Source organism: Bidens hawaiensis, unplaced genomic scaffold (genome assembly GCF_021521415.1).
Source record: "Bidens hawaiensis isolate Kalapana, Puna unplaced genomic scaffold, B.hawaiensis_p1.1 tig00000055_1, whole genome shotgun sequence".
Classification (NCBI taxonomy): domain Eukaryota; kingdom Viridiplantae; phylum Streptophyta; class Magnoliopsida; order Asterales; family Asteraceae; genus Bidens; species Bidens hawaiensis.
In genome coordinates, this window is record NW_027491016.1 from 3,663,627 (window position 1) to 3,688,058 (window position 24,432).

The 24,432-nt window shown below is 42.2% G+C and overlaps 1 protein-coding gene and 1 pseudogene across 2 annotated transcripts; both read left to right on the forward strand.

The window, feature by feature from the left end:
- Nucleotides 1-321: 321 nt before the first annotated feature.
- On the forward strand, nt 322-19,215 carry LOC143627373 (protein kinase STUNTED-like; annotated as a pseudogene). Its single transcript, XR_013152590.1, has 10 exons — nt 322-566; nt 641-714; nt 1,263-1,381; nt 1,549-1,664; nt 2,163-2,717; nt 3,893-4,141; nt 4,235-4,398; nt 4,857-5,083; nt 5,180-5,329; nt 18,961-19,215. The product of XR_013152590.1 is annotated as a protein kinase STUNTED-like (transcript).
- A 2,271-nt stretch (nt 19,216-21,486) lies between these two features.
- Nucleotides 21,487-22,041, forward strand: LOC143529712 (SKP1-like protein 1A). Its single transcript, XM_077025470.1, has 2 exons — nt 21,487-21,785; nt 21,868-22,041. The coding sequence occupies exons 1-2, from the start codon at nt 21,489-21,491 to the stop codon at nt 22,039-22,041; spliced, it is 471 nt and encodes a 156-aa protein (XP_076881585.1). The 5' UTR covers nt 21,487-21,488.
- The last annotated feature ends 2,391 nt before the right edge of the window (nt 22,042-24,432 follow it).

Genomic DNA, 24,432 nt, shown 5'->3' on the forward strand with positions numbered 1-24,432 from the left:
ATTATTTTAATCAAGAAAACCTATTTTGATTTGACCAACTTTTTTATTAAATTATTTAAAAATATATACCTAATTCAGATTTTTTAAATAAAATATTTGATAGTTGGAGCAGGTGGCTTCTATTGGCAACTTCAGCAGATTTCGAATAAAGATTGAGTTTCTTCTCAATCATTTTTATTATTTTTCCCACAATTATTTATTTGAAAATTCTTCATTTGTGGGTTGTATATTTTTAATAATTGTTATCTTTTTGCAGTGGGGTTTCTTTGATAGTACAACGTCTTTTGAAATTTAGCATAACACTCACGGACTTTGAATTCTTTATAATTCGAATTTGTAGACAAAAGTTTTTATTTTTTCAAAGGTTATACAAATGACATTGGAGGCTGTTGATAATAACATTAATATTAATAATCATGATGATGGTCATAAAGGTGGTGATACAAAAGTTGTTTTGGTGGGAATTCAATTTGATGAATGTGGGAGGGAGCTTCTTGATTGGGCTATGGTGAAAGTTGCCGATGAAGGTGATCGTGTGATTGCGATTAATGTGTGTCGAGATTCAGGTATTGTGTTGTTGAATTTGGTGACACTGTTTTAAATTTTACGTGTTTAAATTGTTTTTTTAAATGTTTTGCAGATTTGGTACCCAAGTATGAGAGCTTGTTGGATGATTATTTGGTTGATTATGAAGGCCTTTGTGAGCACAAACAGGTATTTCTTTACCTTAGAAAAATGAAAATTTCACCAAAACAAGCTAAATAAAAAGTGAAAAGTTTATGGAATTTGCCAGAAATTCTATGTTGGTTAAATGGATTTTTTTTATAAATATTTCTATCTTTATTTCAAACACTTATTAATAGAAATCTCACTTTAATCTTACTTCAAAATTTATATTACTAACGTTTTTCTTTAAGCGTAAATTTCTTTTAATCCTTGTTATCTGTGTTTAAATGTTTTGCCTTTGCTAATGGATCACCACCCATTGGTATTACTGACATTAATTTATAATATAATTAATAAACATACATAGTGTATAGTAGAATTTCAATAAATACAATATGTCAATATATATGAACATTAATTAGTTATAGAAATTCAGTTGTTAGTAACTTGAAGCTAAATATATTAATCGTGTTGATCTGTTCAGTTTTTAACGTAATTTCTGGATCCATCAATAGACGCGTACTTTCATACGCGCCAAAAGTTATGGCAGACTAAAACTTGAACAAAAATTTAATATTTGAACATGGTTATTTCAGGTGGATCTAACTAGGCAGATAGTAAGAGGCAATTCAGTTAGAAAAGTTTTGGTCAGAGAAGCAAAGTTTAATTCTGCAGCTGTTGTTGTTGTTGGGGTCAGCAAGATCAAGGCTTTTGGGTATGTGGATATGTATTAAAAAAAAATGTATTTATTCATCATTTAAAATTCAAATAAAAGTCTCATTTTATTTCACATGGTAATAGTTTGGAGATAGTGTCAGTTCAAAGGCAAGATGCAAGCTTTTATATTTATCTTTTCATAACATTTTTTTATTTGCTTTGCAGGTGTTGGCTTTCAAATGCCAAATTTTGTGCCAAGAAACTACCTTTAGCAACTGAAGTAATGGCTATTCATGATGGGAAAGTTGTTTTCAAGAGGTTTTCAAATGGCCTACTTTCAGGTATTTTGTATGGTCCACTGTGATCATGTTAGGCATGGTTTGGTCCACGTTACGATCTCGTGCATTCTACTCGTATGTTATGTAGGGCTAATAATAAAGAAACACGAATAATCACAAAATGTATTGCAAAAGTAGGTTATTATCGAAATGGTTGATAACAACTTTGCTCAAAGAGCTCAAATTCTTTTTTTTTTTATTTATTCTGGATTAGTCGCTATTTAAGATACTGACTTCTGTGTCTTGAAGTACACAATACAAAAAGCCCGTTTAGACACAGAAGTCCATATTTTAGATAGTGACTAACCCTGAAAAGTTCCACAAAAAATAACCCATTTTATAGAAAAAATTAACAAAGATATAAAAGTGGAATTATATACCAGATCTCAATATCTGTGGGTTTTATTAAATAACCCATTGGATCTCATTTAATGATGTCCCAGATTATTTATGTGGCATTCAATGCAGATCTCAATATCTAGATATTAATTTCTTTTCAAGGGTCAATGAGAGATCCAAGGCCAAGTTTCTACATTATCAAAAGCTCACAATTGAAAGACACTCAGTCAGAGTTTTGTGAATCAGAGGCATCTGAAATGGGCAGAGACAGTTCTGAATGGGCCCGAAACTCGAAAGACGAAGATCAAGGCCCGTTTGACTCGAGGAAAAAAGCTTTGAGCTCGGTTTCAGTTGCACTAGAAGACTTTGCGCATCAACGACCCGGTTGGCCTCTACTTCGAGCCAATACCGTGTTGACTCCACCAGCATTGGAAGCCAGAAAAATGACTGTGGTCAAGTGGGTCATGAACCTGCCAAACCGGGCTGCAGCGCCTGGAACACCACCGGCTAGGACCCATTCATCGTCTAGCAGTGATATTAGCCCAAAGAGTTCAAGATCTGAATGCAGCATGTTTACAGACACAAGTAATGAGAGTAACACGCCTAAGAAGCATGAGTTGCATGAAATCTTGAACCTTTTGGTTAAAGCTAACTCGTCTCGTTGCGAATGGATTGGGTATGATGCACTCAAAGCCTCAACTTCTGGCTTTGCATCAGGTAATTACGGGTTCCATATTCGTTTTTTCGGTTGTGTGTTGTGTTCTTGATTTTTAGTGCATTTTTCAAGAAGCGAGAAACCGTACAAAATGATAAGGGAATAATTTTGTGTCTTTTTGAAATATCAGCATGTTTTCTTGCTTAAAGTTTTCTTAATTTTTTGTGCATGTTTCAAGAAACCCAAAAAATCTGTGTTGGAATGATTATATATGTTTTACATTTTGCCCTTTTCATCTTACTGAGTTTCTTGATTTTTAATGCATTTTTCAAGAAACTCGCACTCGCTTTCATTTATGTCACGTCAACACAAAACAAATCGTAACATTCTGATTGGGATAAAATCATTCAATTGTTTATTAGGGTCAAACGAAGTTACTTCTTATTAGAGTGGAATTGTGTCGACAATAAAAGGTCAAAATTACGACTGTCATTACTCAAAATGCTGGTACAGATTAATATCAACCGATAGGTCATAATTTGGAGTATTAAAATTAGGGGTGACAAATGTGAACTATGTGTTATAATAAAATGTATATAATGGGTCAAACTAAAAAAAAGAAAATGATTGAAATAGGTCAAAACGGGTTGACATTTCTTGAGTATTTTTTTTATGGAACGAGAAAAAGGGAGGAAACTTTCTAGTTTTTTTACTTTTTTAGTTTTTGATTTATATTTTGAGTTATGATTTTTTAATTATTTTTTTTTTGAATTTTTTAATGAGGGGTTTTTGAAATGCGTCAAAATAGGTTGAGATTTCAGAAACCCCTCACTAAAATATTCAAAAATAATAATTAAAAAATCATAACTCGAAATATAAATCAAAAACTGAAATAGTAAAAAAAACTAAAAAGTTTCCCCCGTTTTTCTCGTTCCATAAAAAAAATGTTAGTTTTTTTCTTTTTTCAGTTTGACCCATTCTGACCAATTATATACAAATTATTACAACTCATTCAACTCATGGGTCACATTTGCCACCCCTAATTAAAATCCAATTCACATGTATTTCCTAAAGTTTGCCCTTTTTATCTTACTTTGTTTCTTGATTTTTAGTGCATATGTCAGGAAAATTTACGAAACGGTTTGAATGTGGCTTATATGTTCCAAAGTTAGCATTTCTTTTTCTTACTTGATGAGTTTCTTGATTCAATATTCTCAAAAACTTGTGTTCTTGGCAGAGAATTTGATTGGGAAAGGCGGTTATCATCATGTATATAAAGCTATACTTCCAGATGGAAGATCAGCTGCTGTCAAGACAAGGAAGTCATCAAGACAAGCATGGAAAGATTATATCCTTGAAATAGACATTATGACGTCGCTAGATCACAAAAACATCACACCGCTTTTAGGGGTATGCGTGGAGGACGATAACTTGATCTCGGTATATGATCTCGTGCCTAGAGGAAACTTAGAAGACAATTTACACGGTAAATCTTGTGTAAATTCACCAAATGATCGCGCTTTTAGTAGGCTTTGTCTAAAACTGTTTGATTATGTTGTTGGTTCATTTTGGTGGTTAGGTGTAACGAAGGATAAATCTGTTTTGTCATGGGAAACACGAATGAATATAGCCGTTGGAGTTGCTGAAGCGTTGAACTATTTGCATAAAGAATGCTCGAGGCCGGTTATTCATCGCGACATCAAGTCTTCAAATATTCTTCTCTCAAACGATTTTGAGCCACAGGTTCGGGTTATGTTTTTATCTCAAATAGGTCAAATGAGTAACTTTATGTATAGTTAACGTGTCATGTGGGACGTGGTTGAACCGGTAGAGATCGTCAAATATGTTTTTAGTAAAATTGCATGGATGGTCACTGTAATTTGGGACAAATTACAAATCATGTCCTTAAACTTAAAATTTCACGAATTTGGTCCCTGGTAACAGTGTTAATTTGGTTAGTATCAGGGGCATATTGGTCATTTACTATTTTGTGTCATTGTATTTAAACGTTAGTTTATTAATTGAAATGGTCTAAATTTCTTAACAATATTGACATTGTAACTATTTCAATTAACAAATGAGTTTTTGGCAAAGAGTGTCATGGGTTAACCCAACCAAAGTTACATGTTAGCACGAACCATTTTTAATCTGTTACTTAACCCGCCTAACCAATGATTTCATTTCTTAAACCATGTTTGCAGCTATCAGATTTTGGGCTTGCGATATGGGGACCCACAACTTCGCCATTCATGAGTCACAGTGACGTAGTTGGAACTTTCGGGTACCTTGCCCCCGAGTATTTTATGTATGGGAAAGTTAGTGAAAAGATTGATGTTTATTCTTTCGGGGTCGTTCTCCTAGAACTACTAACAAGAAAACTACCAATCAGTTCGATCCGGTTAAAGGCGAAGATAGCTTGGTTATGTGGGTAAGTATCTTAAAAGTGTTCTTGAAATTTTGTAAATCAGTGAAAGCGTGTTTTAGAATTGTCTTTTCGGTTATGATCGTGTTATGTTTGTACTAGGCAAAACCAAAGCTAGAAAAGGGTAATCTAGCAAGTATTTTGGATGTTGATTTGGACAAAGAAGTTCACAAAGATCAAATGGTTCGAATGGCTCGGGCAGCAACGCTTTGTCTCACACGTTCGGCTAGAAGACGCCCTACCATGAGCCAGGTTCAAGAAATTCTTTCCGTGCCTTTAAATTCCACTAATGTTTCATGTAGATTTGATAATTTGGAGTCAGATTTGGAATAATTTGTCTAGAACACGTAGAATTGGTCAAACTTATAAAGTTAGTTAAAGATAAAAGAGGTCAAATATGGTATATAAGTGTTTTCAAACTTATATAATTCAAAAAAATTATGTACTATATTAACTGTTGAAGAAACGTGGATCTACTCGCTGGTAGCAGATCTACTTTCCTCGGGTGTGATTATACTATTTTACCGATGGTTCTTCTGGATCTGTGTTCTTCCACCTACAAAATGAACAGCGCCGTTACTTACCCCTCAGAAAGGGACAGAGGGGTCCTCTTTGGGGTAACCCTCCGGCGTGAGAATCAGTATATTGTGGAGAAGATGATAATGTGTGTAAGGGAATCTCAAGGGTATTGCTAAATAGCTGAATACCCTCTGATTATGAGACTGTGTTTGTATGTAACTGACTGTGAGTCCATGTAATTCAATATGATTGAATATGAATATCACTGCCTGTAACTGTCAATGATTGAGTATCAATGTGTCATCAAAGTGGAGTTGATGCTGTATTTATAATGCTAGGATTTCCACTGATTGGGCTCAACCTCGTTGGCCTCCTCCAATCGCACTACGCCACGTGTCCTCTGGGACACCTGGCGCTTTCTCGTTGGTTGTAATCACGTGGTAACACATGTGTCATGCTGAGTTGTCGACCTTTCATTTGGCAGCTGTCAACATCAGCATATTCTTTCTTCTTAAAAAGATGCCTTCTGGAAGGTTGTCTGATGTGCACAATCAAGGTTGCCCTAATCCTGATTTGGATAAGGACGAGGTTGATTATGTGCACGTATGATATGCGCCCACCCTGAGGATGCGCGAGGTCTTCTCTTTATTCTCACGCGCAGATATTTCATGCGCAGATGTGATATGCACGAGCATGTGATATGCGCCGCGCGCTGATGCGCTGCGCGCATATGTGATGCGCGAGCATATGTGTGCCTAGGCAGATGTGATATGCACGAGCATGTGATATGCGCCGCGCGCTGATGTGATGCGCGAGCATATGTGTGCCTGGGCATATGATGCCTGAGCATGTTTTGTATGCGCCATGCGCATAGGTTTTGGCTTTGTGCCTTCATAATGTCTTTATCTTGTGGGTTGACCCGCCTTGCCCGGTGTTGAGGCGGGTACATACCTCTTCAAGCCCCCCCAGTCTAATGTGTGTCTTATCTCGCGCGAGCGCGGTAAGATGGATATTAGACTTACTGATTTTTGTCTTTTAATGGGGTTTTGTCGTTTTCCTGGTTTTTTTCCATGATTGCGAGAAGTTCTATCCATTTGGTTGAAACGAAGGGTCCAAGCACGTGGTTGGTTGGTGGTGACGTGCGCCGTAAACGTGTCAGACGTTTCGTGTGCTCGAGGTGCTACAGTTGCCTTTCATGTCCCCTCACACAGCTGTCTTGAACACGTGTCGCGCTCGCATTGGTTAGCACCTGACAGTGGGGGCGCGTCTCTGTTCCGTGGCAGGTCGGTTACATTTTTATGTCCCCTCAACAGTGTTAGGGACACGTGCCGCGCCCTCGTTGGCTTACACCTGCGAGTGGGGGCGCGTGAAATCCCATCAGTTACCACTTTTCTCTCTTCTGGGCCTATAAAAGCAGCCCCTTAGGAAATTTTTATCTTCATCTTCATTGTTTCAAATTTTCGATTTTCTGCCTTTCACATTCTGATTTGAGTGTATTCATCTTTTCGATTTTTCGATTATCTGCTGCTGCAGTTGTATGTCTGATAGTTCAGACTCGTCTAGCCCCTCAATCACCTCTGTTGCCTCTCGAAGACGCCGTGTGAAGTCTGTGGTGATGTCGACATTGAAGCAAAAGGGGAAGGGGAAGAGGGTTGTTGAGACCACATCGGAGGAAGTAGGGAGGACCAAGGCCACCAAAAGGTGGAATGAAATCCTCTGCAAATTGAAGTAGGCCGATCTCGACAACCTCATCGCCTCTCAGGGCTTTCCCACCCTGTTTGGCTGCATGTTGCCTAGGTCCGGGCAAACGGCGGCGGACCCGCCTGCCGGCTATATATCCCTATATAGCCACTTTTTCACCCACTGCAACCTTCGTCTCCCGATAACAAGGTTTGTGGGTGCACTGCTGAAGTTCTATGGGATTCATATATCCCAAGTCCATCCGTTTGGACTGGTGCGCGTGACTCACTTTGAGTTCATGTGCAAATCCCAGCGCGAGGAACCCACTCCTCGGCGCTTTCAGTATTTTTACAAGCCCAAGATCCAAGACAATTGGATCTCTTTTATTCCTCGCAGTCAGAAGGTGAAGTGCTCCACTGTTTCATTCAAGAGCCTTCATGACTGGTCTGAGAGGTTCTTTTACATAAGGGCTGGTGTGATCCCCATCCATATGACCATGCGCTCTATCTCTTCTGCGCCTGCGGATGAGGGTGTCCTCAAGAACCCAACTGGCGCCTGGGTTAAGAAACTGACCGCCGAACCATCCCCCGCGAAGAAAATTTGCGAGGAGGCGCTGGTGGGGGTCGGCATGAGTAAGCTATGAGCCGACAGCGCGCTTGAGCCCGTTATCCAAGTCGACGGGTTGTGTAAGTTTATTTCATTGCTTTATTTATTTTTTCTGTGTGAACATAATTCTTTTGCTGATATCACTTGACTTGTTTTTGCGCAGTCACCAAGGATTATGTCCTTGCCGCTTATGATGATCAAGTGGAGGGTGGCTCCGTCGCGCTTGGCGCTGGGGAGGTTGGTTTCCCAGATCGCTTCGATGACATGTTCATCCCAGTGGATCTGGAATTTGACTTTGACAGTGACGCGCCTGGTAAGCCTTCGCACTTATGCTCATTCCTTTAGAATACCCAAGTTTATTTTTTGTTCTGTTGGTTGTTTTTGCAGATGCGCTTGAAAACTAGGAGCTGGAGCTCGCGGAAGAGGAGGAGGAGGAAGAGGAGGCGCCCCTATTAAAGCGCAAAGCTAAGGGGAAATCTGGCGCAGGGGCCAGTAAGAAACAGAAGAAAGATGACACCCCTGTCGCTCATCCCCATGCTCAAACGAAGGGACCTAAGGAAACCCAGGTGTTTACCACCAAGGTTTCTTTAGCTTCCCTGCCTGTGAGAGTGGGCAGACCTCCTGTCCACTTGAGGTATGGTGGCGTCACCTCCTCCGTTCGCGCGGCTGAAGAGAGAAGCAGTGCCGCGCCTGCAACAGGTATATTTTGCTTGTCTTCATCTGGTTGAATTGTTATTAAACCTTTGCTCCTTTGACTGTTTGCAGAACCGGCGACTGTAGCAGATCAGCCGCAGGCGCCACAAGGTGCTGAGGCTGCGCCGGGGGCTGCTTCGGAGTCCCCTGTTCTACCCTCTGAAAAGGGTAGAATGAACTTTATGGCGATGTTCGCCGCGCGAACAGAATTGCGCCAAGGTATGTTTTGCACATTTGTCTTCTGATTTTTTTCTTTTGGATTCAGTCATAAACCATTTTTCCTTGTTGATTTGTTCATAGGAGTTGTAGCTGGCGTACAAGTTGCCGGTGACACTCCTGGCGCCGTTGGCGGCGCCGCTGGTTCTGGTCCTGCTCCTGCTAGTGCTGATTCTCCCCTTATTGGGGTTACAAAAGAGCAGGAAGCCGTATTGCGCGCCGAACCGGCGGCGTCGAGACCTCCCTCGCCTCCTCCTACGCGCAGCCCTCTCCGCGAGGCTGGTTTGGAGCCCCCCAGGTCGCAGGAGAAGAGGCCTATTCAAGAAGAAGAGGAGGATGAGGGGGCTCAAGCTGAGGACTCCTTGGGAGACCGCGCCAGCCCTGCGATGCCACAAGTCTTCGCAGCGCATACTTCTGGTGGGGCTGGCGCTGACTTTTCTGCTTCATCCCCGCAGGTATGTTTTAATTCGTTGCTCCGCTGCGCGTACCTCCATATAAGTATGTTTATGACTTAGAACATTTCTTGTGTTTTGTAGGAAGGTGACCACGTTTATCGCCCGAGATGGAATATTAATGAAGACAGTTCCTTCCAATCCATGGGCGTATGCGAGGACTTCTGGGCTCATGCCGTGCCTCCTACTGAAAGGAGGTATCAGGAGGAGCGCACCCGCGCTGACTTGCTCAACGATCACATTTTCGCTGGGTCAGCTTTCTTTGCTGCCTCCCAAGAGCTTCATCGCGATTATATTAAAGTACGCGATGCTCTTGTGGCAGCCCAGCAAGAGGCTAATGTGGCTGCCTAGAACCTTTCTGATGCTCGCGCACGAGCTGAGAAACTCCAGGCGGAGCTCAGCGAAAACCGAGCAAGTGCCAACACCGCCTATATTAAGCGCGGGCATGAGCTCCAAGCTGCGCGGGAGAAGCAGCAGGTGGCGGAGGCCGAAGTTGCCAAGTACGCGCGTAGAGTGCGTGTCTTGGAACAGCAGGCTGAGGCGCGTGACCAAGCTATCGTCCAGAGTATCACTGAGAAATCATCACTGGAGAGCGAGGTTGCGCGCCTGAAGAGGGAGTTGGCGGCCGCGCAGGCCGATAGAGATGAGGCCTTGGCGACGGCGGCGTCCAGCCAGGAAGCACTTGGTGCTGCGCAGGCGGAGAAAGAAAAAATTTTGGCGGCAGCAGCGTCTGATAAGGAGGAGCTAAAAAAGACTAAAGAAACTGTTGAGTTATTAAACTCCCAGGTTCCTGTCCTCGAGACGTTTGTTGCTGGCCTCGCGCAGGATCGCCAATGGCTGGTGTCACAGGGCATGACTCGCTGCGCTTTGGCGATGAAATATTCCGCCGAGTTTCAGGCCCTTGTGATGGACTGCAATGCCGCCGCGCGCTTGGTGGGCCGAGCTGAAGGGTTTACGGATGGGTATGAATATGGCATGCTGAAGAAGAACCCATCCGAGTACCCTTACAAGAGCGACGCGGCCTGCGCGGACATGGCCGCGGTGGGGGAAAAGTATATGAATACTCCCATCCCCATCCTTATGCAGGTACCTTGACCTTAATGGGGTTTAGTTGACTAATTTTTCCAAGTGTTTTGTACTAAATACTTTTCTAATGATTTGCAGATAGCTGCGCTTGCTGACCAGCCCGACCTCGGCGCGCTAAAGAAGTTGCTCGATGAATGCGAGAGGGCTGGTAGCGATGATGGTGGCGCGGGGGATGTTGCCCCTGCCAGCGGCTCTGGCGCTGCGAAAGAACCTGCTCCTGACACCGTCGTGATAGAAGACTCCAATGAGGAGGAAGAACTTGACTATGGTCAGTTCGGAGATGAGGAGCAGGCCGCGCCAGATGCTGCGGGAGATGATGAGGGTGATGAAGTGGCTGACGTCGACGTGGAGACTTGAGAAGCCCTTCATGAAATTTCATAAATTTTTTTTTTATACTTGTAATTTGTAACTCATCATACTTGTAAATTTCAATGCTATGGAATGAAACTTGTTTTCTCTTTTTTACATCTTGCGCATTTCCAATCATCTCTTCATGTTTGCTTGTATAGATATAAGATATGCTTGCACGTTAAAATAAGAACAAGGTTGTAAGGAAATTATTCACTTAACCATAGTCCTATTTTGTAAGTGGTTTCGCAGTATCTTGTTTATGCTGACATGCGCGATAACTTTTCACAATTCCTTTTTCGCGCGTCGTTGTCGCGCGGTTTTTATATGGAAGTATGAGTTTTAGCCATTACATGTCAGCATGTGTTACTCAAATACCCACTATGATTCCGAGCGCGACCTCGACCTGAGACCTTAACAACTATGATATGGCATGTACTTTGCCTTAGTTGTGTTTAAGGATTTTTATGATCAGGCTGCGCGGGATGTAAGATGGATGTTTGTGAGTGTTTTGAGCTAAGGCTCTTTGTTTTGGGCTAAGGCCCTGACGTTTTAGAGTTAAGACTCATTAACGTGTTTGAGCTAAGGCTCGTAGGTTTGGGCTAAGGCCCTGACGTTTTAGAGTTAAGACTCGTTAACGCGTTTGAGCTAAGGCTCGCGCATGTATGTTTTACTTCGTTTTATTTTGTTTTGAAGTCAATATAGTGTTGTCATATTGCTCCAAATTAATAAAGGAAGTGTGAAACATGTATGCTTTGGTAATAGAACAAATATTGAAAGATTGTGCGAATCATCATTCATGATGGCTTAAAAGCCTTGATTACATATTTGAATTTTTACATGAAGCATTTTCTAAGCTGTGCCGCATTCCACGCGCGCGGTATCTTTTTTCCATTCAAATCTTTTAAAGTGTACGCGCCTTTCCCCAAATCTTCTGAAATTTGATAAGGTCCCTCCCAATTGGGAGACATTTTTCCTGGGGGTATCGCGCGGCTAGCTTCATTGTTTCGAAGGACAAAATCATTTTTCTTGAAGTGGCATTCTTTAACGCGCTGATTATAATATTTTTCCAGCTTTTTTTTGTATTTGGCTTCATTGATGATAGCCGCTTCTCTGCGCCCTTCAAGCAAGTTGAGGTCCAATCTTCTTTCGCGCTCGTTATCAGTCTTGCTCATCATGAGTACCCTATGGGATGGGCATCCAATTTCTGCTGGGATCATACCCTCTGTCCCATAGGTTAGGCTGAACGGGGATTCGCCATTGCTAGTTTTGCTTAATGTCCTGTGCGCCCACAGGACATTAGGTAACTCTTCGACCCAAGAATGGGATTCTCCCTCCAACCTTTTCTTCAGCCCATTTAACAAACTTTGATTCGCGCGCTTCACTTGGCCATTCCCCTGAGGGTGGTAGACCGAAGTGAAGATTTGGTTGATGTGCAATTCTTTGAGCCAGCTGGATATCTTCCTGTCAGTGAATTGTTTGCCATTGTCGCTCACAATTTCCATAGGAAGGCCAAAACGGCAAATGATGTGGCTCCAGATAAATTGCTTCATCGCCTCAGCTGTGATTTTTGCTAGTGGCTTGGCTTCAACCCATTTTGTGAAATAGTCTACTGCCACTACCAAAAATTTCACTCGCCCTTGCGCTTGCGGCAGGGGCCCCACAATATCAATGGCCCATTTATGGAAAGGCCATGCGGAGGTCACTGGAACCAAGTTGTTCTTTGGCCGCATGGTGTTTGGCGCGTGGCTCTGACATGCCTTGCATTTTTGGATTTCTTTTAGCGCATCCAAGTACATGCCTGGCCAATAGTAGCCTGCGCTCATTGCCTTGGTAACCACCATGCGCGGGCCAGCGTGTATTCCGCAGATTCCTTCGTGAATCTCCCTAATCACATAGCTTGCGTCTTCAGCATCCAGGCATTTCATGAGCGGTCCAAGATAAGAGCGTCGATATAATGTACCCTCAAGTAGTTCATAGTTCTGCGCCTTGTGTCTTATCCTCCTCGCATTCGCGCGATCGTCCGGTAACTTCCCCTCCTTCAGGAATTCCATTATTGGAGTTATCCAGGATGAAGGGGTTGTATGAATTACAAGGACCGATTGCGTTTGCACTGACGGGCTGCTCATTACTTCCACCCTGACATCTTTGCCAAAGTGATCAAAATTAGTTGACGCCATTTTACTCAACGCGTCAGCGGACTTGTTTTCGCTGCGCGAGATGTGTATGATTCTGAAGAAGTCAAACTGCTCAACAAGCTTTTTTGCCTGCTCTAGATATAGAGGCATTGTGTTCTCCTTGGCGTCATATAGGCCGTTGACCTGAGCAGCTACCAAGTAAGAATCAACATGTGCCTCTAGCCTTTTAACTCCAAACTTGCGCGCAATGCGCAGTCCAGCCAGCAGGGCTTCATACTCAGCCTCATTGTTGGTACTCTTGAAGTCCAACCTAATAGCATAAGTATATTCATGATTATCAGGGTCCACCAGTTTGAGGCCTGCGCCGGACCCTTCGCTGTTGGAGGCTCCATCAGTGAATAGCCTCCAAACATCTTCTTCATCATTTGCTCGCGGAGGGTCTACCTCGCGCTGAGCTTCTTCAATCTTTCCCTCTGGGATTTCCGTGATGAAATCCGCTAAAACTTGACCCTTTATTGCTGGACGGGGCTTATAGGTGATCGTGTGTTCACCTAATTCCAGCGCCCACTTTGTTAGCCTTCCGGATAGCGCAGGACGTCGCAAGACTTGCTGGATGTTGTAACCAGTCAGAACTTCAATAGGATGACCATTGAAGTATCTATGGAGCTTGCGCGACGCGTATGTTAATGACAAAACTAACTTTTCCATGATGGAATAGCACGTCTCAGGGTCTGTGAGCACCTGACTCACATAGTATATTGGCGTTTGGATCCCCTTGCGATCCACCAATAATACCGCGCCGATGGCGCGATCTCCAGCTGACAAGTACAATGTAAGGGTTTCGCCAGGAAGTGGAGCTGTGAGCGCGGGCAGCTTTATGAGACATTCTTTTATCTCAGTGAAAGCTTGCTCAGCCTCAGGCGTCCACTTGAATTGGCTCTTCTTCAAGCAGTTCCTCAAAGTGTTAACGAATGGAGTAGATTTGCTGGCGTGGTTCGCTAGGAACCTGTTGATTGACACCAGTCTACCATTCAGCTTCTGAACCTCTTTCATGGTGGATGGTGAAGGCATGTCAAGGATGGCTTCCACCTTTTCAGGGTTCACCTTGAAACCATCCTTAGTGACCATTACACCAAGAAATTTCCCCTCTTCCGCGCCAAAAGTACATTTGCTCGGGTTGAGCTTCATGTTAACTTCCGTTAGGCGCTGAAGAGTTTCCTCGATGTCTTTGAGCATTTGTCTCTCCTCCCTGCTCTTGATCACCAAATCATCAACGTAGACTTCTAGATTTCTTCCGATTTGTTCACTGAAAACCGAATCCATAAGTCTCTGATAGGTTGCGCCTGCATTCTTTAAACCAAAGGGCATTTTTGTGTAACAAAAAACACCCTTGTCGGTTCTGAAGGCAGTCTTGTCTTCGTCCTGTGGTGCCATTTGAATCTGGTGATAGCCTTTGTAGGCATCCAGGAAACATTTGAGCTTGAATGGCGCCACGGAGTCCACCTTTGCGTCGATGTTTGGGAGGGGGTAACAGTCTTTCGGACATGCTTTGTTGAGGTCCTTGAAGTCAATGCACATCCTCCATGACCCGTTGCTTTTCTTTACCATCACAGGATTGGCTACCCACGTCTGGTATCGGATCGGGCGGATGATGTTTGCGCGCAACAGGTCCTCCACTTGCTCATTCATGGCCTTCGCCTTTTCATCCCCCATGATTCTCTTTTTCTGAGCAATTGGCTCTACCGACTTGAACGTGTTAAGAGAATGTTGCGCCAAGTCTCGCGGGACCCCCGTCTTATCGGAGTGTTGCCACGCGAAAACCGACGTGTATTTTGTGAGCAACCTTTTCATTCTCAATCTCGTTTCGTCTGAAATGGTAGCGCCAATTGTGACCGTTTGCTCGGGGAATTTTGGGTTTAAAATCCACTTCTCTGGCGCATTGTCCGCCATTGGAAGTTTCATTCTCCCTTCCCGCGGCGTACTTGTCACTGCGCACAAATGATCGCGGTAAACAAATGTTACGCCTGTTGGTGTAGGGAACCCCAATGCGCCGTGCGCTGGCGACGGTACAGCATTAAATTGGGCAATCGTTCCCCTACCCAGGATCATATTGTGGCATGACGTGGTGGGCAAGACCAAGAAGTTGACAACTTCTGCTCGCTTGAGCTCATCATCCCCCATAGTTAGTTCAAACTGAATCTGGCCTAGGGGATGGATGATTTCATTTGAAACACCACAGATTGGTGCGTTCACAATTTCGAGCCGCGCTTGGTCTGCCGGGTCTAACTTTCTGAAACATTGCTCATACATAATGTCAGATTCGCTTCCAGTGTCCACCAGGACTTTTGACACTTCGTAATGAGCAATGTGTGTGGTAATGACGAGAGGACTGCTTATCGAAGGGCCTCCCCTGATTCTTGGGAAGATGACTTGCTGCTCGCGCCAATCCCCGTGGATTTGCGCGCTTCTCTTTTTTGACGTCTGCCCTTGTCGTCCCCCCTCAGCCACACAGATTCTTTTGTATTTCTTACTGGCAGAGGCTCCTTCCGGTTGCTCGTCTTCTATTCTTTGGTTTTTCACCAAGTGAGCCAGCCTGCCTGATTTTACATCCTTCTCGATCGCATCCTTTAAATGATGGCATGCGTCGGTGTTGTGGCCCGGGGACCTGTGAAATTCACAATATTTGCCACTGTTTTGCGGTCCCTTGTAGTGTAGCTGCTTGGGGGGCTTGAATTGGACATTCTCAGTACTTAACACCTGTGAAGGTGTTTTAGTGAGGGGTGTCCATATTCTTGGCAGAGGTCTGCTAGGATCTCTGCCGCCCTCCCTCTTGTCACCCTCCCCGCGATTACGAACTTCTTTTTGGGGCTGGGGTGAGCTTGGTAGCGCTTGTTTTTCCGCGGAAGAAAAACTTGTTGGCTGCAACCTGGACCATACAGAGTTCTGTTTGGCCCTCTTCTCTTTGCTGCGCGGTGATTCAGCCTGATGCGCTCTTTCTCTTGCCCTATCTTGGGCAATCTGTTTCTCATTTCTCGCGAAAACTCGCGATGCCTCCATTAACTTGGCCCACGTGGTGGGCATACCATCTTTGCTTACGAGAGCCCGGCGGAGTTGATCACTGCGCGCGCCTTGTATAAAGGCGACGCGCAGGAGCTGCTCAGTTATACCCCCGATTGCCAGGGATTCCTGATTGAAACGAGTGATGTAATCTTCAATCGTTTCATCATTCCTGCGTATGCAGTGCATGATGTCATCAGGATCGCGCGTGTGCCTGCGCTGCTGTACGAAGTGGGCTTGGAACTTTTCTAATAGTTCCTCGAACCCATCAATTTGCCCTGTCGGCAAGCTCTCGAACCATACCCGCGCTGCGCCCGTGAGGCAGCGAGCAAACATATGACACCATGTTGGCATCGTCAGCTCTCTAGGTTTCCCGTGTTATAGAAACCTTGCAAAAAGTCATCTGGATCTGTTGTGCCATCATATTTGCCCAGACCACTTGGCATCTTGGTCTTGTGCTGGATGGGAGCCTGCGCGATGCGCGCAGTAAACTTTGAGTGTTTTACCAGGATGGCTGGTCTGTAGGGCGTGGTTACGTCCACTTGCCCTCTGACCGGTGGGCTGTACGGCATGTGCAGATCCAGATCTGCTCTGGCTCCAGGCGCCATGTTCACAGGCGCGCGGAGCTGTGAGCCTCCTGCATGAGTATCCCGTGTCTTCCTCATGCTATGCACTTCTTCATCACTGAACTCAGTGTGTGCAGTGTGAACAGAATGTCCTTCTTCCGGCGCGCGCGGCCTTTTTGTAGTCTGCTTATCAAAAGCTTGCCTTTGTGTTTGGTCGGCTAGCTTCTTCTGCTTGACCATTTCATTGTACTTTTCCATCAGACGCCGCTGCTCGTTTATGAGCCATTCATTTGGATCATTTGTTTCTTCTTCTGGACCCATTGGTCCTTTCAGTTTCGCGCCGGCCATATTTTGTAACGTGAGATCGTCTGGAGGAGTTTCAGTCTGGCCGTGAGGGGTTGTGACGAAGGGACGGTTGCTGGTGGTACGCGTAGAATCACGCGGAACCCTCAGAACCTGCTGTCCGTCGTTAACACCCTCACGTTCAATATCCTCCAGAGCTTGATCAACGTTACGAACTCCAGAAACCATGGTGATTGATTTTTTTTTTTTTATAGATCTGATGAGATCTGATTGCCGTTTGTAACAGTGGATGGCGCCAATGAAGAAACGTGGATCTACTCGCTGGTAGCAGATCTACTTTCCTCGGGTGTGATTATACTATTTCACCGATGGTTCTTCTGGATCTGTGTTCTTCCACCTACAAAATGAACAGCGCCGTTACTTACCCCTCAGAAAGGGACAGAGGGGTCCTCTTTGGGGTAACCCTCCGGCGTGAGAATCAGTATATTGTGGAGAAGATGATAATGTGTGTAAGGGAATCTCAAGGGTATTGCTGAATAGCTGAATACCCTCTGATTATGAGACTGTGTTTGTATGTAACTGACTGTGAGTCCATGTAATTCAATATGATTGAATATGAATATCACTGCCTGTAACTGTCAATGATTGAGTATCAATGTGTCATCAAAGTGGAGTTGATGCTGTATTTATAATGCTAGGATTTCCACTGATTGGGCTCAACCTCGTTGGCCTCCTCCAATCGCACTGCGCCACGTGTCCTCTGGGACACCTGGCGCTTTCTCGTTGGTTGTAATCATGTGGTAACACATGTGTCATGCTGAGTTGTCGACCTTTCATTTGGCAGCTGTCAACATCAGCATATTCTTTCTTCTTAAAAAGATGCCTTCTGGAAGGTTGTCTGATGTGCACAATCAAGGTTGCCATAATCCTGATTTGGATAAGGACGAGGTTGATTATGTGCACGTATGATATGCGCCCACCCTGAGGATGCGCGAGGTCTTCTCTTTATTCTCACGCGCAGATATTTCATGCGCAGATGTGATATGCACGAGCATGTGATATGCGCCGCGCGCTGATGCGCTGCGCGCATATGTGATGCGCGAGCATATGTGTGCCTAGGCAGATGTGATATGCACGAGCATGTGATATGCGCCGCGCGCTGATGTGATGCGCGAGCATATGTGTGCCTGGGCATATGATGCCTGAGCATGTTTTGTATGCGCCATGCGCATAGGTTTTGGCTTTGTGCCTTCATAATGTCTTTATCTTGTGGGTTGACCCGCCTTGCTCGGTGTTGAGGCGGGTACATACCTCTTCAACTGTAAAATTCTAACCAATCTATAGCCGGTCATCCAAATACGCCCGACCCAATCTTACCGGTCCATTTTGTTACCTTTGGCCCCTTGTGGTCTGCATGAGTAAAACTATGACTTTAAGCTCAAAATTTTACAACTCCTCCTCATGTTACTTTTAGTTTTTCCCTAAATCTCAACTCTCTCTAGTAGGTCAACCACATATTTTGTTAACCTTTTGTTATTTAATTTATGTTGTAAACATTGTTTTAATTATTTTTTTAATTATATATATTACATTTTAACCAATGCAAATTACAAATTTTTTACTTTCAGTTGGGACAAAGTAGGAGAGTTGTTGGTTAAATTCTTTTTATTAAAATAAACTAATATTGCGAGCGTGTTTGGAATTACTTATTTAACTACAAAAGTGTTTTTTTTTCTTTCAAAAGTGTTTATTGACTTAAGACTTTTTAAAAAGTGTTTAAATTAGCTTTTGTAGTGAAAAATAACAATAAGTCAATAAGTTGTTTTTTAAATTTGTTTGCTTAGCTTTATTAAGGTAAAATGACAAAGAAAATTATAAAAAGCAGGTTGGTGAGTAATGAATGCAAAGGGAAGGGTGAATAGATTTGTAATTTGGTATCTTCAAAGCCAAAAGCAGGAGAAAACGTCAGGATTTTGGCTTCTCAAAAACAATTTTTTAACCCATACCAAAAGTCTAAAACGAAAAAAACTTTTGTCAAACCCAAACATCTTATTGACTTATTAGCTTTTTTCAAATAATTTTCTAAAAGCAATCCCAAACATCCCATAATTTCTATTTACCCCTCAAAATAGATTAAACCACCCCTAACATTTAAACCTTTTGTTTTAGGAGATTAGTCGACTCGTATTTATTTTTATTTTTTCACATTGTCTGTTTAGGTTATAAGAATACTAAAAGGGGAGCGCGCTTTGGATGAGCGGGAGAATCAAGATGATACGAAAGTGTCATGCAATAACGAGGATGATGACGATGATGAGGTTTATCCAAAGTCAAATGCAGAATCTCACATGAGTCTTGCAATTCTTGATGTTGAAGACAAGTCGACTTCATTTAGTACTGTGAGTGTAAACCAACATGGCCATTGCACATTACGAGAATACTTGAGGGGAGGTAGAGTTGATCTTCAAGTTTAGAATAGCGTTGTTTTCATAATGTGGTTAAAGTCTTGGGTTCTCCTAGAAAATGTAAATAGTTATGTATAGTTGAGAATGCATACGATTGAAAACTCTTGCACCCAATAATGAGGTGTTGTGTTCTAAGGAGTTTGAAGAGTCTTTTTATTACGATTTCGAAATTAAAAGTTGTGGTTTTGTGACTTCTATATAAGAATGGTAGAGATTAAGCATTTAAGCCTAGCAAATTGACACGTCAGTTTGTGATAAAGGAAATTCTCTCTATTCGATTATGGCAAAGAAAAAATATATTTATACTAATACAAGGAAAATAATAGAAACAAGATATACAATGATCATGTGTTATCTCCAAGCCCCTCTGTGGGAAATAGTGGTGGACCAAGACCAAGCATAGAGTGAAAATACTCATCCGTTCAACATACAATTGAGTTGTTCATCACGTAGAGGCAAGGCTAAAAGCACCCGTGACCATTTTAGGTGTTTGGTTTGTGCTTAAACTGAGTGTATCCACGTTTCTTGTCTAGAATTGGATTGGAGTTTGATTGGTTATTTGCTTAAATCTAACTTTATGTTTGTTTTGATTGCTTAAACAGTTGTTATTATGGGATTCACGTTAATCATCAACTATTTGATTGTGTTCATCAACAAGTTTTTATAGTTATTGAACCTTTGCCATTAGTCATTGCTTGATGTTGAGCTTTATATTAACAAATTGGTAATTAAGTAGACTAAGTTCAGTTGTGTCAATTTATCGGATTAGGTTATCTGAATCAACACGACCAAACTGTTTTGTTTGGTAATCATTTATCAATCTTAATTGACAAATCATGTCTATGTGATTAGTGATTATCTAATTGATAGGATTCATAGTTGTTTAATTTGCTGCATAACCCGAACCTGAAGTGTAGTCACTCTTTCTTATATTATTGTACAACTAAAAGTAATCGTGTTTTCATCAAACAAATTAAACTGCTTGACATCATCTGTCCGTCTTGGTATAAGCAATTAATTAGTGAATGATGAATTTGACTTGCATTTTCCATAGATTTCCTGTGGGTTCAGCACCTTACTTGCCCTTACTAGTAAAGGTAATTTTATAAATGTTTTGGTTTGAGCTTTCGACATCGATCACTTGGTACTCAGACAAGGTCACCACCTAACGAAATGAAATAGCCATACGTGGACTGTCTAATCTAAAAAAACGGGCCCAATCTGCATCAGAGTTACCCAAGATGGCCATATTGCGAGGCGCTGAAAGGTGAGTGCGTATGTCATAATTCCCTTAGCATGTCTCAAAATATGTTTCGCATGTTGAAAATGATTATCAGTTGGCATGTGAAGAAACAAACTTGAAAGATTAACTGCACATGCAAGATTAGGTCTAATGTTGGTTAAACACTGAAGTGCGCCCACTAATAAATGGTGCCTAGTAGGATCCAAGAAGGCAATGCCAGTATAAATAAAAGTCAAGTTGCAACAAGCGAAGTAGGAACCGGTTAGTATAAAGAAGACTAGCAAGATTAAGAATATTATGAGCATGCTTGGATTGACTGAGAAATAAGTCATTCTCGATGTAAGCCACTTCAAGGCCAAGGAAATAATTAGAAAACCAAGATCTTTAACAGCAAACTCCTTACATAAACAAGTCATCAAAGCCAAAATAGTGTGATCCAGATCACCCATAATATATATAAGATCATCCACACGAACCAGTAAATACCAGGGCTACCACTTTTACCCAATTGAGAGTCCTTAATTTAAGGATGAAATTGTCGTGAAATTGAATTATGAAGATCCAAAGGATAAAGAATCCTCAAAGTACTCCTGCTGTTGACGCCACTCTGCTCCTTTCGATGTCTCTTTTGTCTCCAACCCTTTGCTCGTTCTTCCTTCGCCATAAAAGGGCTCGGTAAGTCGTTAGTGGTGGTGGTGTTTGAGTGAGGAAGATATGATGTTCGGTTAGCCCCATGGTGTAGGTTAATAATTATCAAACCTTATGGACGAGTTGACATTTACTCTTTTTTTTTTAAAATAATTACATAAGAAGCATGTTTACCACTATCTTAACATTAAAAACATGAGAACGGTCGGATTAAAAAAAAAAAAAAAAAGTGAAAACCAAAATAAATGTGGATGGGGATAGACGGTTGTAGCTTCTTTAAATTAAAGAAGGTAACAATCACATTTAATTATCCGCCGTCTCTCTCCCCACAAATCCCATTCCATCCCATCCGTCTTAGGGTTTCAAATTCCACCCCCAATCAATCTTCACCATGTCGTCATCATCAAAGCTCATCGTCCTCAGAAGCTCCGACGGCGAAACCTTCGAGGTGGAAGAAGCCGTGGCGTTGGAGTCACAAACCATCAAACACATGATCGAAGACGACTGCGCCGACACCGTTATCCCACTCCCTAACGTCTCCAGCAAGATCCTCTCCAAAGTCATCGAGTACTGCAAGAAACACGTCGACTCACCGCTCTCCGACGATAAAACCGGTGAAGAAGATCTCAAAGCGTTCGACTCTGACTTCGTCAAAGTCGATCAGAGCACCTTGTTTGACCTAATTCTGGTTCGATTATGCCAATTATTTATAGATCTAGGTTTTGATTTCATGAATTTGCTAATTTTGTGGTTTGATTTGTGGCTTTTAGGCAGCGAATTATTTGAATATTAAGAGTTTGCTGGATCTGACGTGTCAGACGGTGGCGGATATGATAAAGGGGAAGACGCCGGAGGAGATACGGAAGACGTTTAACATTAAGAATGATTTTACGCCCGAGGAGGAAGAGGAGGTGCGCCGCGAGAATGCCTGGGCCTTTGAGTGAATAAAAGATGGTGAAATGGTAAACTTATTATGTTATGTTATGATAAAAGTAGTGGTGGTAGTGTATAATGTGGGATTTGTTATGGTTTGTGTCGGGGAACCTGAAGTGTGTTGAATGTGATCTCTGTTAGACTTATGCTGTTTCCGTTATCTGTTTTATTGTTAAGCTATGCGTTGTGGTTAACTAGTTGGTTATGATGGTGAAGATATACCGAAACACTTGATTGGACCCAATTATTGTGCTCGTTAATGGATTGCTGTCTCCTCCATAGCGCCGCCCCTTAACGCAGTGGCGCGATGTAGCCGGTGTTAAGGGGCTGTCACATAAGCCAAAACTTCGGTGTTGTTCAGCCATTGACCAGCCTTATTGATTTTGTGGGTGGGTAATTGGGTTCAGAAGGACTATTTCATTTTTTTTTTCTTAATTCTAAAAAGCAAGTTATCGTGAATATAAAAATTAAAATTTGAATTGTGAATGGGTTGGAGATAATAAAGCTGAGAAGAACAAATTCTGGGACTGAGTATTGATGCAGTCTCTGATTTTGGAGCAAATAACTTACAGTATGTAATTTATCAGGCAAAGTGATTGAGCTTGTATCTGTCAAAAGTGGTGCGGTGTTCAATTAAACGGGTTGTTCGGGCTGACCTGTTTAACCTGTTTAATTAAATAGGTCTAACTTGTAGAGCAAGTCAACAAACAAACCTGTTTGCAAGACATTTCATTTTGATAGACGGGTCAAGCTGGTGATTTACGAGTCGAAGACACCCGCAAGACTGGCTAAACAAGCTGGTGATTTACGACTCGGAGACACCCGCAAGACCGGCTAAACGTATGTAATGCATCAAGTGGGGGATGGAATTTGATGAGAGATATTCCTGAAGCCTTTGCTAACTGTGCCTTATTCTTAACAATCCATATTGATATCTTGATTTTGAAAAAAAATAACACGCTTTATATTTTTTGCTTTAAAGTAAAAGGATAAAAGAAAACAAGATTTTCTGGAGTGTTAGGTTCTGATCGTGGTAAGTGGGTCAACTGTAGAAACTTGTTGCGTAATGGCGATCAGTTCTACATCTTTAACCGAGTATGTGATAACAAGGCTATAACTAAGTAGGTGATAAGGCTGGGTGTTATGCCTAGTGGTGGATGCAAAGGGTGGTGCGGGGGGACAGATGTGGTGCCTATTTTATGCAACGCACACCCTTGTCACATGTGAAGGGCCAACCGGGTCTAGCCCACACTTACCCTTTCTCTTTTTTAAGGGCTAGCCGGGTCTAGCCCACACACCCTCTCCCTCCCTCTCTCTCTCTCTCTCTCTCTCTCTCTCTCTCTCTCTCTCTCTCTCTCTTCTAACCTTTGGGCCTCAAACGCCACATCAAATTTAAAAAAAAAACAATAACAATTAAATTAAACTATTTACAATATACAAATTCATTTAAACCAAGTACATTAAATGTAAAAAAAAAACAATAACAATTAAACTATTTACAATATACAAATTCATTTAGTACATTTTAATTAAACCATCTCCAAAAAATATCAGCCTTCACAAAAGGTTTAATCATGAATCGATCATCTTGATTTGATGATACCGATTTTCTTTATTGAGGCAATCAAGTGTATGGTCGATGTATTATTCGACAATGAGCATACATCTAGTCGATGAACTAGAAAAGCCCGACGACTTTGCGAAAATCCTGACTTCCACGGATGAAGAATTTAGACGATGATTCCAAATGAGTAAACGACTATTTATGAGAATAGTCGACCCTACAACCCTCCCCCCCCACACACACACACAAAATTGCACTGCAACGATTCGACATATGGCATCTGACACGACATATAATTCTTTATATGTGTATCTTCAAATGTTAGAAATATAGTGCACGAAAGTGTGTATAAATTCTATAAAAATATTACTAAGCTATATAATAAAAGATACGACACGTAGCATATTCTTGGATTGTTATTAAAAAAATATATAAAATTCCATGAAATGAAACATGGATTTCCTAAAATGCTTGGTAGCATTGATTGTATCCATTGCGCATGAAAATTATCAACCAATTAGATGTAATCACATATAACATTTGAATTCCTATAAAGTTTGATATATTAAGTTTTATATGACCGTATGTTAATCGCAACAAGCATAGAAATTTCTTCACATATTATTATATATATTAAATTTCAACTTTCTCTTCACACTCATTGTTACTGTTTCTTTGAAAATTGGCTTTCAATAGTAGTACATCGTGCTTCAGCAATTGTAAATAGATGTTTGGGTTTTGGGTGTCTCAACAGGTACACGTGGTCTTCATGGGATTTACGCTGAATTGCTCTCTCACCGTTTCTCTCTACAACCCTAGCCTTACCGCCGTGGTCTCC

Bases quoted from the DNA above. Each gene is read 5' to 3' on its own strand.
- LOC143529712 (XM_077025470.1), top strand. From the start codon at position 21,489: ATGTCGTCATCATCAAAGCTCATCGTCCTCAGAAGCTCCGACGGCGAA. The intron at 21,786-21,867 runs GTTCGATTATGC...TGTGGCTTTTAG, and splicing joins CCTTGTTTGACCTAATTCTG to GCAGCGAATTATTTGAATAT.